This window comes from Pseudophryne corroboree, chromosome 2 (genome assembly GCF_028390025.1).
Source record: "Pseudophryne corroboree isolate aPseCor3 chromosome 2, aPseCor3.hap2, whole genome shotgun sequence".
Lineage (NCBI taxonomy): Eukaryota > Metazoa > Chordata > Amphibia > Anura > Myobatrachidae > Pseudophryne > Pseudophryne corroboree.
This window is the reverse complement of record NC_086445.1, coordinates 606,148,914-606,165,787: the sequence shown is the minus strand read 5'-3', so window position 1 is coordinate 606,165,787 and position 16,874 is coordinate 606,148,914. Positions and strand designations below refer to the sequence as shown.

Here is a 16,874-nt window from a genome sequence, read left to right as displayed (position 1 = left end):
AACGTTTGAATGACTTTTATTCACAGATAAATGCAACTTATGTCACTTATTCCAATATTCTGCACATTTATGCTGGAGGACCCCTCATAACCAGAAGTAATGTTACTGCAAATGTGAGCTGCTCCTATCCCTTAAGCTCTAAAATTCAACTTAACGTCACTCTAAATCCAGTAGTTTCGTAAGTATGATCTACTGTCCCATCTTACTATGACCTAAGGCAAGATATGTATAGAATAGTTGATCAGTTTCTGAGACATAGGACAGATGCATCATCGATTGGAAAGTGATAAAATGGAGAGTGAAAAAGCTCCTAACTGACATTTTTCAAACACAGCCTGTAACATGACAGTTAGGAGCTGATTGGCTGGCAATTTTTCACTCTCCATTTGATCACTTTCCAAGCAATGATACATTTAGCCCTATTATCCGAATTAAGCAGTGTGTATAGTCACTATAAATATCAGAGCTTAATAAATCTGTCATATTGGGGGTTATTCAGATGTGGTTGGAGTTGCTTCTTTTGCCTCAAAGTACTGATTGTCGATACTTTGCGCATGCTCAGTACCCATTCTGTGCGTGCACAAACAAGTCCTGCGATGAAGGTAGCAGGACTGCCGCAGACTGTCAGTGATTGACAGTCTGCTGCCATCTGGGGGGCGAGGAGAGATGGTGACAGCTTCAGTGTGTGAAAACAGGGGCATGTCGCCGCAATTTAGGGGGAGAGAAGAGGCCAGGGATCTCCATTGTAGGACAGAGATTTCCTGGTCTCTGTGAAAGGCAGCAGGTGCCGTAAGCTGCTAGATGGTGACTGAGAGATCCAATGCTGTGTCCTAGGACGCAGGTCAGATCACTAAAGCAGCAGGAGGTGTCTACTTGTAATAGAGGCCTCCTGCTGCATTACCATACAGCTCTATCACTGCTGCTTCCAAGGAATCAGCAGTGATAGCATCTCCAGCCACATCTGAATCAGGTCCTTTGAGCAGCAGTCTGCCTGCTCAGTATATTCAATGTAATAAAACTGTTCTGAAGGTTAACTACTGCCGTTCCTGCTTGAAAAACAGTGTGATAAAGTTCATATTTTACCATCTGCTATTCTTTGCTAATCTCAAGAAATATGGATATATCTTTGATTTCCACGATATCATTGATTTTCTACTTATTGTTATCCTATGGTAAACCTGAATGTTGATTTTAGTAGATATGGATATATAAAATGGGTACAATACAATCATAGGTGTGCGCAGGGGGGGTGCCTGGTGCGCACAGGCACCCCCTAATGTCTGGCACCCCGATCACACATGCCTGATGCAGCGATCGCCGAGCAAGCTGATAACTGTCCTCTGCGCTGCACCCTGTCAGGACTGTATTACTGGCCGGACACCTGGGTTAATAAAGGGTGCCACTGGCTGAGGAGGAGCAGTGTAATTGCAGTGAGTGCCATCTGGGGTGTTTGTTTGGTGCACACCACAACATCTGACAATGTATCTGCTTTATTAGGATTGGTACAAGGGTGGAATTTTATATTGCGTTGACCATCAATAGATGGTACTAGACACGCCCAAAAGGCGGTGCTAGACACACCCCTCCGACGGTGCACCCCCTAATAAAATGTGCTGCGCACGCCTATGAATACAATACATTTCATGTTATTTGGTAATTGATACGTTATGTCATTATTGTTAAAATAAGCAAAATACTATGTTTTTCATTAAACAAATATGCTCAATATCTAAATGCTCCAAACAAGGAGTTGTTAGTAAATATTTCATGTTGTCAGATTTTTTTTATATATATGTATGTTTTTTTAGGACCACCCAGTTATCTGTTCCAGGAGCAATTGGTGCTGTGACTGTTACCATGGCAGCTTTTACAGATCCCGCATATAGCGCTGTAATTACTGATCAGACTTCACTTACAGTGGAACAAACTATATACTTTTCAATTTCGGTGCCAGACCTGGAAGCAGATTCACTTTCAATCAAAGTGCTAAGGATATATGCTGGACCAGGGGGAACAAATCCTAATTCTGGAGTGTTTTTTAATCTGACTACTGGATCGAATGGGTATGCTAATACTGCAAAGCTTTCTTTCTGGTTTTTTATGTATTTATAGAATAGGGTGACTGGCATATATGTCTTGTTAAATTGTGATTTTGGTTCCAGAGATGTGCAAGTATTCCACACAGTTTATTTTAGGGCCACAGCACAAGAACAAAAATACAATTTGGAAATATCACATTTCCTTTAAAAAAAGAAAGTAATTGCATTTAATGGATTATTATCCTGTCTAGGGGTGTTGCTTTCATTTCTGGGCTATTTATATGGCAGATAAATTATGCACAGCATAAGCCTAATTTAAATTGTACCCTCCTGTACAGGACCTCACCACAATTGAGCAACTTGATGATTCATGTGTATATCAAGCGGCTCATTTACAGTTGTACACAATTTGCGCTTAGATCATATGCAGCAAAAGACACAAATTATAAAATGCATTTACCTGCACATGATATTTTTTTGTTTGCATCCCAAACTATGTCCAGCACAAACCAGTGGTATGTATGTCAGGTGTTGCCCGATATGTATACTAACAGTATGCCTGACAATAGTGTAGAGTAGACATAGAGAAAGCATAGAGCTGTGTATTGCTAGGGCTAGTTGTAAATGGTAAACTTGCATTACACTATTTATGCATGAGCCTGGCTGGGCCCAGGTACTTTTCAGGGGGTGTGGCCTAATCTCAGGAGGCGTGGTCATGTATTTTAAGCGTCTCCCTGGCCACACTGCAGCTCAGTACACAGTAGTGTGTGATGGTCGGAGGAGAAAGGCTGCAGCTGCTGCTGACTGGTAAGGGGGTGGAGAGACCTGAGCCCCCTGCTGGGATCCTCCATCAGACCTCTGCCAGGGTAATTGGCACCCCCCCACACACTCTCTCAGCACCACTGTACATGAGTATCGTATACATAAAACAGAATAGTGTCTTGAAAGTTATTAATAATGGTCACATCCATAAAAAATATAATTGAACACAAACATAAATAGAAATCATATTAAGCTAAATGAACTTAAGTTAATGCTGTTTTACCCATTAATATTTCAATGGGATTCTTTTCTGTATTAGAATAAATAATACTTTATAATATATTAAGTAATTTGAATAGATGGTCGTGACATCATATAATATAGCCACAATAATTTGGAGGAAAAAATAGTAAAAGATCAGGAACCATTTCCAGTTCATGTACTAGTGCTGAAGCTGCTACTGTCACCAGTCATGACATTAACGATGCAATTCCATCAACGTCGTCTGCTAAGGCCGATGCCCAATGTCATAGAGGGCATGTAAAATCCAAGAAGCAAAAATTAATAATTATTTAAAAAAAAAGAATTTATCTGATGAGAAATGTAAAATTGCCAATATGCTATTCACTACATGAAGTGGCAAGGAAAGGCTAAGGCCTTGGCCTATGTTCATGACTTGTGGCTCAGCTTCTTATGCTTAGCTTAGCCATCCAGAAACCTCGGTGCACCTCTTTTTTTCTTTGCATGATGTGCTGTTTGGGGACTAGTTTTTTTAAGTGCCATCCTGTCTGCAACGGCAGTGCCACTTCTAGATGGGCCAGGTGTTTGTGCCGCATACTTGTGTTGCTTAGCAAAGTTATCCAGCTACCTCATTGCACCTCTTTTTCTTCTTTGCATGATGTGCTGTTTGGGGCCTAGTTTTTAAAAGTGCCATCCTGTCTGCAACTGCAGTGCCACTCCTAGATGGGCCAGGTGTTTGTGCCACACACTTGTGTCGCTTAGCAAAGAAATCCAGCTACCTAGGTGCAACCTTTTGGCCTAAAAACAATAGTGTGAGGTGTTCAGAATAGACTGGAAATTAGTGGAAATTAATGTTATTGAGGTTAATAATACTGTAGGATCAAAATTACCCCCAAATTCTGTGATTTTAGCAGTTTTTATGTTTTTTTTAAAAATCATCCAGATCCAAAACCAAAACCAAAACCTGAAAGGGTGGTTTTGGCAAAACCAATCCAGATACAAAACACGAGCGGGGATCCAGATGCCCGCCGCACATCTCTATTTAAAATGTTAATGAAAAAATATTAAATAATACACAGCACAGACCGCAACAAGGCCGAGCATCTCTGTCTAACACTGCAGAGTACCTGAGAGCCCGGCCCACCCTCTCTCAGCATCTTGACATGCTTACATGCTTACTACTTACTGACACTAGGGAGAGAAGGAGTCAGCAGGCCAGGGCTGGGCGCGGAGGAACTCTGCAGTGGTACACACAGAGATGCTCGGCCCTGTTGTGGTTGTCGATCTGTGCTGGTGGGAGGGTGTGCGGACGGCAGCTCAGGCTATGACAGGTGGCTCTGCCACTGGTTCCTGAACGCCATTCGGAACGCCGTTCCGGCACAAATATAGACCTGGAGGCGCTCATTAGCAAATGGTTTGCAGAACCATACCTAACATTAGGTATCGGTTATGTGGGACCGGTGCGAACCGGCTGAATCCCACCACTGGCCCCAATGCATTTCTTTGCCCAGGGGCCTACACTGCTGTTAAGATGGCCTTGCCTACATTAGGTGCAAAGGATACGTCTGGAAACAGGCCTATTTACTCTTATGTTCAACTCTGCAAAGTACACAATAGAACACCTGGTCATATCCCAGTTATGCCTCTTCAGACGTAAGTGTAGATGATATTGAAATGGGTATGACTCTGCATTGCTTGTATTTGTGTAAACTCAGGGGCAGATTTATTAAGCTCAGTGAAGTGATAAAGTGAAGGGTGATAACGCACCAGCCAGTCAGCTCCTAACTGTCATTTTTCAAACCCAACTTTAACATGGAAGTTAGGAGCTGATTGGCTGGTACTTTATCACCTTCCACTTTATCACTTCACCAGGCTTAATAAATCTGTCTCTCAGTTCCATAGCATGTGTAAAACGGGGGAGGGGGGGGGGGGGGAACACAATGTATGCTCCACAAACAGGGGTATGTTCAACTCAGCATCAAACCTTTTAAGGGTATGACCAACTCATTTCCTCCCTGGCATTCAAAGAGGTGGAGCTCTGTTTATGCAAATAGGAGAGCTACAATACCAAGAAATGACATATTACATTTTATTACCCAATGAGAAGTAGTTCTACCCACAAGCAAGACAACATCTAAAAGTGGTATGGGATTCAAACCTATTGTAAACAGTAGTAACCAAAAAAAGTATGCTTCTGTGTGGTGTAAGCGATATGTCGCACAGAGGTCCTAATTCAGTAAGGATTGCAAATTCTGCTTGATGCCAAGCTGCACCGGCAGGAGGCAACCCTAATTTCTGTGATCAGAAAGGAGGTGTCAGCAGGAGGCAACCCTAATTTCTGCGATCAAGCAGAAATTGCGGTGTTATCGCAATTTCTGCTTGGTCAAGGGAGAGGGGCGGTGGTCAGCATGCTGGGCAGCCTTGCACTGCGATGGGCGGCCCCCAGCATGCGATCACAAGGATTGCAAATTCTGCTACATAGCAGAATTTGCAATCTTTACTGAATTAGGCCCTTGGTGTGGCACATCGCTTACACTGCACAGTGTGTACCCGGGACTGTGCACTCCCACGGTCGCATTCGACAGATGCTTGGTTTGATGTGCTGTACATCAACCCAAGAGTCCGTCGCTGGTGTACTGTGTTATGTTAATAAAGGATGGAATATGGACATTCTGTCCTTCATTAAAGTCACCCCAGTGTATAGGGGCAAATTGGGCTAACAGGGATTCATTCCTATGTCAGAACGAATCCCCATCGTGCCAGTGTGTACCCAGCTTAACAGGTTTTTTTCTTCAAATCTCCTAGTTGACACAAAGGTGTATTCATTACGGGATAACACATTTTGGGGGTCATTCCGAGATGATCGTAGCTGTGCTAAATTTAGCATAGCTAAGATCAGGCACTCAGACATGCGGGGGGACGCCCAGCACAGGGCTAGTCTGAACCGCATGTCAGTGCCGCCCCCACCCTCCTCCATCCCCGCAGAAATGCAAAAGCATCGCACAGCGGCGATGCTTTTGCATTTGAGGAGTAACTCCCGGCCAGTGCAGCTACTGCGGCTGGCCGGGAGAAACTCTTTGCAGCCTGGGTCACAGCGGCTGCGTGTGGCGTCATGCAGCTGCCGCGGCCAGCACCGCCAACAGCCCAGCCATGCCTGCGTTAGCCGGACTGCGCCCCCAAAACAGCGGCTTCACGCCGCCGTCCAGCCCCCTCCCACCCAGCGACCACCTCTGCCTGTCAATCAGGCAGAGGAGATCGCTAGGCAACGACAGCCTTCGGCGCCGGCGCATGTGCAGTACTGACCCGATCGCACTGCTGTGATAAACTGCAGCGTGCGATTGGGTCAAAATGACCCCCTTTATACGATTAACAGTGGTGCTAATTATTTCACTTGCAATACTGAGCAGATCTGTAAAACATGCACTGTTAGGGTCACCAAAGACCAAGTTTGGGAAACATTGGTCTATTGTATAGGCTGCAGAGGAGAGAGTCTAAAAATCAAACCTTCTGTATCAAACAATCTATCTCATATAAATAACATGTGGCACACACACAGCAGACTTGGTAGGAAAAGCGGCAGCCACTGGGCATACACAGCAGTTCCATTGTATCCTTTATAATGCATGTTGTAGCTGTAGCTACACAATTAATAAATTGACACTTTTCTGATTATTATTGAGGAACAAAATGAATAGAGCTGTAGTGCTCCAGAAGGGGGATAGTCTAAATACTCACTTATCATCTGCCTTACATTTTTTTAGGTGCCCAGACCCCAGTTATGGTACTAATCTAATCAATATGACTAAAAATGGAGCTGGATCTGAAGCAAGATTCACAATGCAGGTCTTCCAGATTACCGGCTATGATTCTGTCAGCATCTATGCGGATGTAACACTTTGTCAAGGCACATGTATTACGGTAAGACTGTAACTGATGGCTTTATTTAACTGAACTAAGTTCATCCCAGGTCATGTTTTATCGTCCATATAAACCTTACCCATACTATGGGACTGATATGCATGCAGAGGAGAGTCAAATATATCTCAAAGTTCCTGGTTAAAGTGAACAGAAAACAAATCAGAAAAAAGAGCTCAACCAATATTGACATTATGTCACAAGAACTAGCGATGCCACCACTTTTCATTTAGAAATTCTATATAATATTTTCATATTTATACTAATCTACAATTATTATTATTATTATTATTATCCTTTATTTATATGGCACCACAAGAGATCCGTAGCACCCAATTAGAGTACATAAACAAGTAAGATAAACAAGAAAACAGTAACTAATAGTTCAAGACAATATAGGACAAGTACTACAGGGTGTATAAACATAGCTGCATCAGCAGACAACACTGAAATAAGTATCGGGGGGGGGGGGGGGGGGGCAGAAAACTGGGGAATTTGGTGCTGTCAAAGGGTGTATGGAATAGAAGATAGTTTAAGCAAGAGAAGGAAAAGCACATGAGGGAAGAGGGCCCTGCTTGTGAGAGCTTACATTCTAAGGTGGAAGGTCAGACAGACAGGGGTAACACAGCTGGGATAGGCAGTGAGCGTGGGCCTCAGAGGGTTAGGATGAGATTTGGCTGGGTTTGGTGAAGAAGTGGGTCTTGAGAGCCCGTTTGAAGTTTTATAGAGAGGTGGAAAGTCTGAGGGGGAGAGGTAGAAAATTCCAGAGAAATGGAGCAGCACGTGCAAAATGGAGGTAGGAGTGGGAGGAGGTAATCAGTAGGCAGGAGAGGTGGCGTGCATTAGCAGAGCGATGAGGACAGGTGGGAGTGTAAAGGGAGACAAGGTCAGAGATGTACACAGGAGAGGAGTGGGTGAGGGCTTTGTAAATGAGCTTGAATTATTACAGCTATTATTTAGACAGTTGGAAGAATTTCATACCATACTCACAGTTCGATAGATTAAGGTGCAACTGTGGAAATATTGGGACCTTTAAGGTTCAAACAAATGTTTATAAAGAGGAAAAAAAAGTCTTTTACAGGTGGTTTTAAAAATATCCTTAATAGAGACAGGAGTTTAGATCGGAATTCCCTTTTTATCAATCCACAATGACGTCCATTGCATTGAAAAGCATGTGCTTTCCATATACGGGTAGAAAGGCACTATGTGCCCAAACATACCCAACATTGCTCAAGCATTTATTTTTCTTGAGTGTAGGAGTTAATCTCTGGTTATAATAACTCTGACAATAGCTTTTACAGGGGCAACTAGTTTAAAAGACTTTGTTTCCTTGGTTGGAATATAAAAACTCAGATGTATATAGGAAGTACACAAGGGTCTTAATGTGCAATGGTTCCTATCACTCTCGTTTCAGGGGTTCTTATAGTCTTCTTCACATTTACTTTGTCTTTACAGCAGTCTAGTGATCCCATACCACTTACACCCAGCCCGTCTCCCCTGTTTCTTCTCACCATTTTCTGTACCTCATGTTCACAATTTGCTGAAATGCCAATTTGTTGTCTGGTTCATAGTACAGCCAACCTTCTTACAAATCTTCATGTATTACCCTAGCGACCATGACTCTAAGAGAAATAATACTGTAAATCAGGGAATTGAGTACATCTGCAATTAGCATTTAACTGACAAAGTTAAACTTTAAATACAATTTAAAAGCACATTACCTGTATATACTCCCTACAAGACATTGGCAACCTAGGAAGGGCTACAAAGCCATTGTGGGTTAAAAAAAAAAAAAAAACAGAGGGTCAGCAAATAGAGTAGGACAAGGTTTCCTTCAGTGTTGCTAAGTGAACTCAGCAATACATTGTGCCTAAGTGGTACTACAATACATAACATCAAAAAAAGTATTTGTACATAGCACAGGGGAAAATATATATGTTTAACAATATATACATTTATTTAAAGGTGCATACACACGGAGCGATATAACTGAGCGATTTTGACTATATAGTCAAAATCGCTCAGAAAGTTAGTGCATATCTCTCCATGTGTACACAGCCAGCGATAGCGATGCGCGTCCCCGCCAGGTCGCTATCGCTGCTAAAAATAGACTGTGCAGGCAAGTCAATTTTGGCTATGTCGCTGGGAAAGAAAAAGCATCCCCTTGCTTGAATGAGTTAGCCAAAATCGCCCATAGCCAAAATCGCTGGAAAAGTTAGTCAAAATCTCCTACTGCCAGTTCAAGGGAAATCGCTCAGTCAAAATCTCTCATAGTCAAAATCTCTCCGTGTGTATGCACCTTTAAATACAAGCTATGAAGGCTGTCTGCTATTTCCTTGCTTTGTCATTTTTTTAATTTTACATTAATTACTGATAGTGACATCTCTACTTGTAAAAAGCCCTAACATTTACATATCTCTCTTTTGTACCTGGCACAGACTTGTAATGCCAACAGCAGATCAGCTGATATTAGCACTGGTGACAATGTAGCAAGAATCGGCCTAGACCTATCAACTGGTAAGTGACCACTGTAAAATATCAACTATCAACAGTAAATATTGTAATCATATGTTTAAGGTGGCAATACATTTTCATACATACTATTTTTGTATAACAGTATTAACGATGTACAATCAAATGATTTGCATTATGCATGTGTATACAGTGTAGTGTTCACAGAGAACCACCCAGCACCACATTATTTAATGAATTGCCTCTAAATGAAACGCTTAAAAAAAATGTTATAAGGAAATATATATATTCATATAAATTTTAGTACATACATTAAGTATAGCACTGAATGGATCTTTACAGAATAATTGAACTTTAAAATGTTTTTAATTAAACAGATTCCACTGTTTTACAAACAGTGGGATGCAGATGATTTCACTCATCCAGTGTGGTGGATTTACACCTGTATCTATATTGCAGAAATGGCTACATTGTTCGTGAGTCCCTACGATGAGATCCCTACTGTATTCCCTAGAGTAGAGGAATTCAATGATTTATATTGTAAATTAATACAAAAATAGTGTTCATTCCAGTTCAGCATGCTAGTTTTATCAAGTCATTTCTGTGACATCACATATTTAATCCATATTCTTATTAGCTACTTTTATTAATATTGAGGATGAACACAATGGGTCAAATGTAAAAGGGTCCGAGTTTATTGGGCGGGACAAACTCGCATCATCTCACACATTTGAAGGTGCAAGTTTGTCCCACAACTCGGCAAATGTAATAGCCTGCAAATTTGCAAGTTCAAAGCTGTTACATTATGTAAGTTCATGTGAGTTTTTTATGAGAGTTTCATTACAAGGTGCAAGTTTCACAGAAAAATGCCCAGATCAGTGAGATCCGTGCATGCTTCTGTCTGTAAAAGTTAATAGTAAAAAAATTAAAAAAAAAAAAAAAGACCCCTTGCCCGAGACATAACCAGCCCCAGGCTCTTTGGGCTGGTACTGGTTCCAAAAATACTGGGGAAAAATAGTGTAACGTTCCCCTGTATTTTAAGAACCAATACCGGGCTCTTGGACCGGTCCTTGTTTAAAAAATATCGGGGGGGGGGGGGGGGAGATGTAGGGGTCCCCCGTATTTTTGAAACCAGCACTGGGCTCCATTAACCAGGGAGGTAGTGCCACAGCCAGGGAACACACTTATATTTGACCCTGTGGCCGTAGCAATAACTCCCCTACTATAGGTACCAGGAGGCCCTTAATGCCCCGCATGCTTGTACTTGTGGTTCTCCAAGTACCAGCATGTGGGGAAGGCTTGCTGGGATCTGTAGTCCCTCCTGTAAAAGACAATACTTTTTTTTTTTACAAAACTCAAACTAACTAATGGACTATCAACTCGGCACCCACCATCCAGGGGTGCTGGGAATAACTCTGGCCAGGACTGACTAGTTATGGGGGGGTTCATGCTGTGGCCACAAGGACTAATATATGCATGTACCCTGTCAGTATCACCCTGTCTAGTGGAGCCTGATGCTGGTTTCAAAAATATGGGGGATCCCTACATCTCTTTTCCCCTGTATTTTTGAAACCAGGACCGGACCAAGAGCCCAATGCTGGTTCTTAGAGTGCAGGGGATCCCTACACTATTTTCCCCTGTATTTATGGAACCAGGGCCAGTACAAAGAGCCCCAGGCTGGTTATGCTTCAGGGGTTGACCCACAGCATTTATTTTTTTTACTATTTATTAACTTTTACAGCTAGAAGCATGCTCGGATCTCACTGTTATGTGCATGGTACTGTGAAACTCACCAATTAAAAGCTGGTCTATTTACAGTAGGCAAATTTTTGGTAAGGTTTAAAAACGCGCATCCTATTACATTGACCGAGTTGTATGTTTTCCATAGGAAAATATCTGGATGCAAGTTTGGTTTGCGAGAGTTGTGAGATTGCAGGAAACATGCGAATTTGCATATTCTCGCACCCTATTACATTGACTAAGTTCTAAAAATCTGCAATTTTAGCAGTGAACTCGCACATTTTACAAACTTGGACCCTATTACATTTGGCCAAATATATCCTTCAATCTATGCAGTGCAGCGATGTTTGGTGAATTTAGGGAGGTGAGGCAGAGCCTTTCCTGTCATTCTCCAGTATACGCCAGAGTGTTGACTATATAAATTACATGAAAAACACAAATAATATATTATACGTAACTTCTTTGTATTATTCTAATATTTTTTATAGTCAAAACTCTGAAATAAAAAGTCTATGACAGGAGAAGCTCTGCCTCCCTTGCATACCTTTCCCGCACATCTCTGATCAAAACTCATTTCCAGCAGTATATATTGCTACACCTGTGTATAATGCCCGCATGCAGGCCCGGCACATCCTGCTCAGCAAAGGGATGCAGAGCAGGTAGGCGCCAGGCTGGAGAGGTGCTCTCCCTGCTCTGCATCCCTGTCCCAACTGCTGCTGCCGGCAGTGGAGCCTTTAACACTGTATGTCAGGCAGCTGTGCTGGCAGCTGTGAGGATTGAGAGAGGACCAGACTTCAGCAACCTCCTCTAGTGAAATGCAGCAAGCTCTGCCCCAGCCCGTCTCGCTCTGCAGAGCCTCATATCGCTGCTGCGGTGGCTGCTCACCCTCCCGCCCCCTTCTCCTGCTCGTCCACTAGAAAGACACTGGACTCCTTACAGCAGCGGTTGTCACCGTACAGTCTGTGGGCAGAGACGGCTGGCAGTGCCGGAGCCATAAACCCGGCATCACCAGCAGGTGGTCATGGCTGTGAGTTCTTGTCACTGGGCAGAGGGAGGGAACACGGGGGCAGCGGCCGGGTTAACACATACACAGAGACTCCAGGATCTTGCATTATTGCAGATACTTAGAAGTCTCTTTGTAGCTGGCAGTCACCACAGTCACTGCGCCGGTCTGTGCAGACACTATGAGACAAGAGTAGAGAGTGGGAAGCAGGAGAAGGACCTATTGTATTCTGGGAGGTGAGGTCACAAGGGGCTCATAAGTGATCAGGGGGGTGCCAATTGCCAGCCCACTGGGACACTGTGACTTTTTACTTTGTCACCCCCCACCCTCTGTGTTCTGTCCCAATCATGATGTCACCCCCTCTGCATTCTGTGTCAGCCATTGTCACCCCCCATGTTCTGTCCCAATCATTGTCACCACCCCTGTGTTCTGTCTTAGTCACTATGTCACCCCCTATGTTCTGTTCCAGTCACTATGTCACCAGCCCCAGTGTTCTGTCCCATGATGTCACCCCTTCTGTGTTCTATCACTGTCAACCCCCTTGTGTTCTGTCCCAGACACTGTGTCACCCCCCTGTATATTGTCCCAGTCATGATGTCCCCTCCCCTGTGTTCTGTCCCTACCATTGTCACCCCCCATGTTCTGTCCCAGCCATTGTCACCCCTCCTCTATGTTCTGTCACTGTGTCACCCTTCCCTGTGTTCTGTTTCAGTCACTGTATAACACCCCCCTGTGTTCTGCCACTGTGTCACCCCCCTGTGTTCTGTCCTTGTCACTGTGTCACACACACCCTTTTTGTTTTGTCCCAGTCACTGTGTCACCTCCCATCAGCCATCTTGAAGTTTGCGCACCTGCAGCTAATAAGGAATGGCTGCAGTGGCTCACAACCGGTGCCAGATATGGCATAATGTGTAAAGGGCATTACTGTGTGTGGCATAATGTGTAAGGGCATTCCATAAAGTGTAAGGGGCATTACTGTGTGTGGCATAATGTGTAAAGATCATCCGTAATGTGTAATGGGCATTACCGTGTGTTGCATAATGTGTGAGGGGCATTACTGAGTGAGGCATAATGTGTAAGGGGCATTACTGTGTATGACATAAAGTGTAAGGGGTATTACTGTGTGGTATAATATGTTCAAAAGAGGTATTATTGTGTGGGATAATGTGTATAAGGGACGCTACTGTGGCATAATTTGAATTGGTGGTACTATTGTGTAGCCACACCCCTTCCTTGTGAGACCACACTCATATTTGCGAGGCTGTCCTTTTGTGAAGTATGGGAGGGAGGGTGCAAATTTATAGTTTGCAGGCGGGTGCCGAACACCCTACACCGGCCCTGCCCATACAATCCCTTTGGATCATATATTGTGTGTAAATCTGGGTCTAGTAAAATAGCAGGTGCCTCCTGAGTCACTTACCTCACTGCAAGTCACTGATGCAGTGCATATGTCTAATCCTACATTTGCTTACTTTTTTACAGACGGAAATTTCCTTACTGGAGCCGTTGACCGTAAGTACAGTACTTGCGTGATTTTCCTGCAGTAAAGTCACCATTATGTTATGTTAATGTAGCAGCAATTTTTACACATATCTGACATATGCAAACCATATCAGTAAGACTCAAAACATCTAATCATTGCTGGAGAGTGGAAAATGGGGTCATTCCGACCCGATCGCTCGCTGTACTTGTTCGCAGTGCAGTGATCGGGTCGAAACTGCGCATGTGCCACACACAGCCGCTGTGACCCAGGGCAGCGACGAGCAATTCCCAGTCAGCCGAGGGAGCTGCACTGGCCGGGAGTTACTCAACAAGTACAACAGCATTGCCGCTGTGCGATGCTTTTGTACTTGTGCAGGGGGGGGGGGGGGGCGGACAGACATGCGGGGTGGGCTAGCCATGTGCTGGGCGTCCCCCCGCATGTCTGGGAACATGATCAACTCGAAATGACCCCCAATATCCATTGAGTAAAACAGCCACACTTATCAGTATGGTACAAAATTAATGAAGCAAATGATATGTACACATCTTGTTTTCTAAAGCATTCAGCAGTGGTTGCAGACTATCTATCGAGGGAACTTTATAGGAGTTCAGTATGAAATACAGATGGTTGGGATGACGGCCATTAGTATGCTGACATTGGAATCCCGGCCACCAGTATGCCAATTTAGGGTGGGGAGCACTAGTAAGCCACTTCAGGGCTCGCTGCAGTTACCACACTGCAGGTACGGTGGCTCACTGTGCTCACCACAGGTTATATTCTCCCTCCCTCAGCTTCATTAATAATGTGACGGCAACCCATACAATTGCTCGAGGACATGTAAGGGAGAAGGGGCCTAGGGGTGTTTGTGTACCATCCAATCTGAAAGCACAAGCTCTGTTCTAGGCACACATGGGGGCTGAGATTTGTGCATTCAATTTTATTTGCTGAAATATATAAATTAAAATATTGTATTTAACATAAAACAGTATAGAAAATAAATTACATATATAAATCCATTTTTACTACCTCTTTTAAAATAATTAAATGAATAAAGTTATTTTAACATTCCTGCTGTTAATTCTAAAGGGTATATTTACTAAAGTGCAGGTTTTTAGAAGTGGAGATGTTGCCTAAAGCAACCAATCAGACTGTAGCTATTATATTTTAGAAGGTGCTATTCCTACTGTTAATTCTAAAGGGTATATTTACTAAAGTGCAGGTTGTTAGAAGTGGAGATGTTGCCCATAGCAACGAATCAGACTGTAGCTATTGTATTTTAGAAGGTGCTAGACAAATGATAAGTAGAATCAGATTGGTTGTTATGGCAACATCGCCACTCCTAAAACCCGCACTTTAGTAAATAAATTTACCCCTCTGAATGAATATGTTTTCGAATGCTTTTTATACAGCTACTGAAATAGGCCGTATGGTTGCTGTCAGAGACAAATGATTGATTACACACAATGTATTTAGCAAAACTATGCTGCATAGACAAAACCACCATCTGTTTGTGTTTTATTGTAGGGGTCAACATGCCATGGACACTGTTTTCACTCATCTCATCTCTGCTGTTTGTGAAGTTGATGTAAATGCATTACGGTTTCCCAATAGTGCCAATATGGGACTCCACAACCAAATCAGACTGGATTAAAAAAACGTTCTTATTTCCTTCCTTTGTGCGTTAATCTTCATTATTTACTTTGCACTCGTAACAATTATATAAATGAAAAAAGACAAGATGCAACAAAATAAAATAGTGCTGGTCTATGTCAACCTACATATATGTCACAGTATTCACACTGTGTTTGGATGTGGTCGAAGGACTGGTATGTTAATACCTGCTTGCTACGCTTATTTATGGATCATGGACATATTCAGACTGTAAACTATTTGGGGCAGGGATCGCCTCTGTACTAAAGGACTACTGCTTTGAACTTTTGCAATCCACAGTAATATTTCTCCTGTGTGTAGCTTTACATGTGGAAAACATACATGTATTACTTACATGCACATGACCTGTCAAGCTGTATTCCATATGTATTCAAAAATAAAGTTTTATTTTAATTCTGAAAGCAAGAAAGTTTTACTAGATTTCATTGAAACACCTGCTGTGGCTGATATTTTACTGACAAGTCACCAAGGGCCTCAGTCTGATTTGGAAGTAAAACTAAAAGGAACTTTGTATCTGAAACAAACCATGTTGCCATACAAGGGGAGCAAATGCATAAATATTTTTTCTGTGCAGGGTAAATACCGGCTGCTATTGCATGTAGCCCACCAATTTTAGATAGCTTTATTTTTACACTGCAATTTAGATTTCAGTTTGTACACACCCCACCCACATATAAGGGGGTATCTAATAACCAGCGGTAAATTACAGCTGGTAATTGGCTTAGCCCCGATAAACCAGCAGGGGCTGTGGCTTATCAGAGATTTTGTTTCACCTGCCCCAAGCAGACAAATCCAAATACCCCAAAACACATAGGCAAACACAGGGGGAGTTTCCGGCTTCCCGGAAACCCCCATTTTTCTTGGCAAGTGGATCAAATTATGCCAACAATAGCAATGGTATATAATACGATTACTAGAGCTGCTGCCACATCATGCAGTTTAAGGGACTTCAAGAGCTGCTGCACATACCCAAGTTCTACCAAGTTTGCTGTGTGTGTGGAGCTGAATCCTCAGTCAGTGCATTGGACCAGAGAGTAGCTACCAGGAAGAAGAGACAGGAGCCTTACCATGAGGTGGGAGAATGTGTGCTTAGAAAGTGCAGTACTGGTTCTATTATGTTTGTGTATTTATTTATTATGGTATGTTTTTCTTTTTCCTGACCATTTATTTATATTTTCTAAATGTTTGATACAGCCTATGCTACAGACCATCTATAGTTAGAGATCATCTATAGTGTTAAATATTAACACTGTATTCCATACAGTATACAGTGTATAAAAAAAAGATGTTTACATTAATGTCCAGGGTCGTTACTAGGTTCTTCTACCACTCCCCAAGACTCCTGTACTTGCTCTAATGTTCCACAGAGTGGGAGATTGTGGAATACATTTGTAAATCCCCCTTTAGAAATCCTGCTTTTGCCAGTGAAACAGTCCCGTTTTCATTCAAAAACTGGACTGCAGCAAGCGAGAACACACAGGTTTCACTGAACCTGTGTGTTTTTGGATAAAAAAAAATTTCTGGTGACCTAATAGGATTATTTGTTTTG

The 16,874-nt window shown here is 42.7% G+C and overlaps 1 protein-coding gene across 1 annotated transcript in view; it reads left to right on the top strand.

Annotated features, from left to right (window-relative positions):
* Positions 1-15,719, top strand: part of LOC135051009 (uromodulin-like) — a 339,516-nt gene extending 323,797 nt beyond the window's left edge. The window contains exons 6-11 of the mRNA XM_063957210.1: positions 27-178; positions 1,809-2,063; positions 6,803-6,959; positions 9,395-9,473; positions 13,654-13,683; positions 15,179-15,719. Of these exons, the coding sequence (XP_063813280.1) occupies positions 27-178; positions 1,809-2,063; positions 6,803-6,959; positions 9,395-9,473; positions 13,654-13,683; positions 15,179-15,243 (738 nt within the window). The 3' untranslated portion in view covers positions 15,244-15,719. The remainder of the gene's footprint in view (positions 1-26; positions 179-1,808; positions 2,064-6,802; positions 6,960-9,394; positions 9,474-13,653; positions 13,684-15,178) is intronic.
* Positions 15,720-16,874: the final 1,155 nt, after the last annotated feature.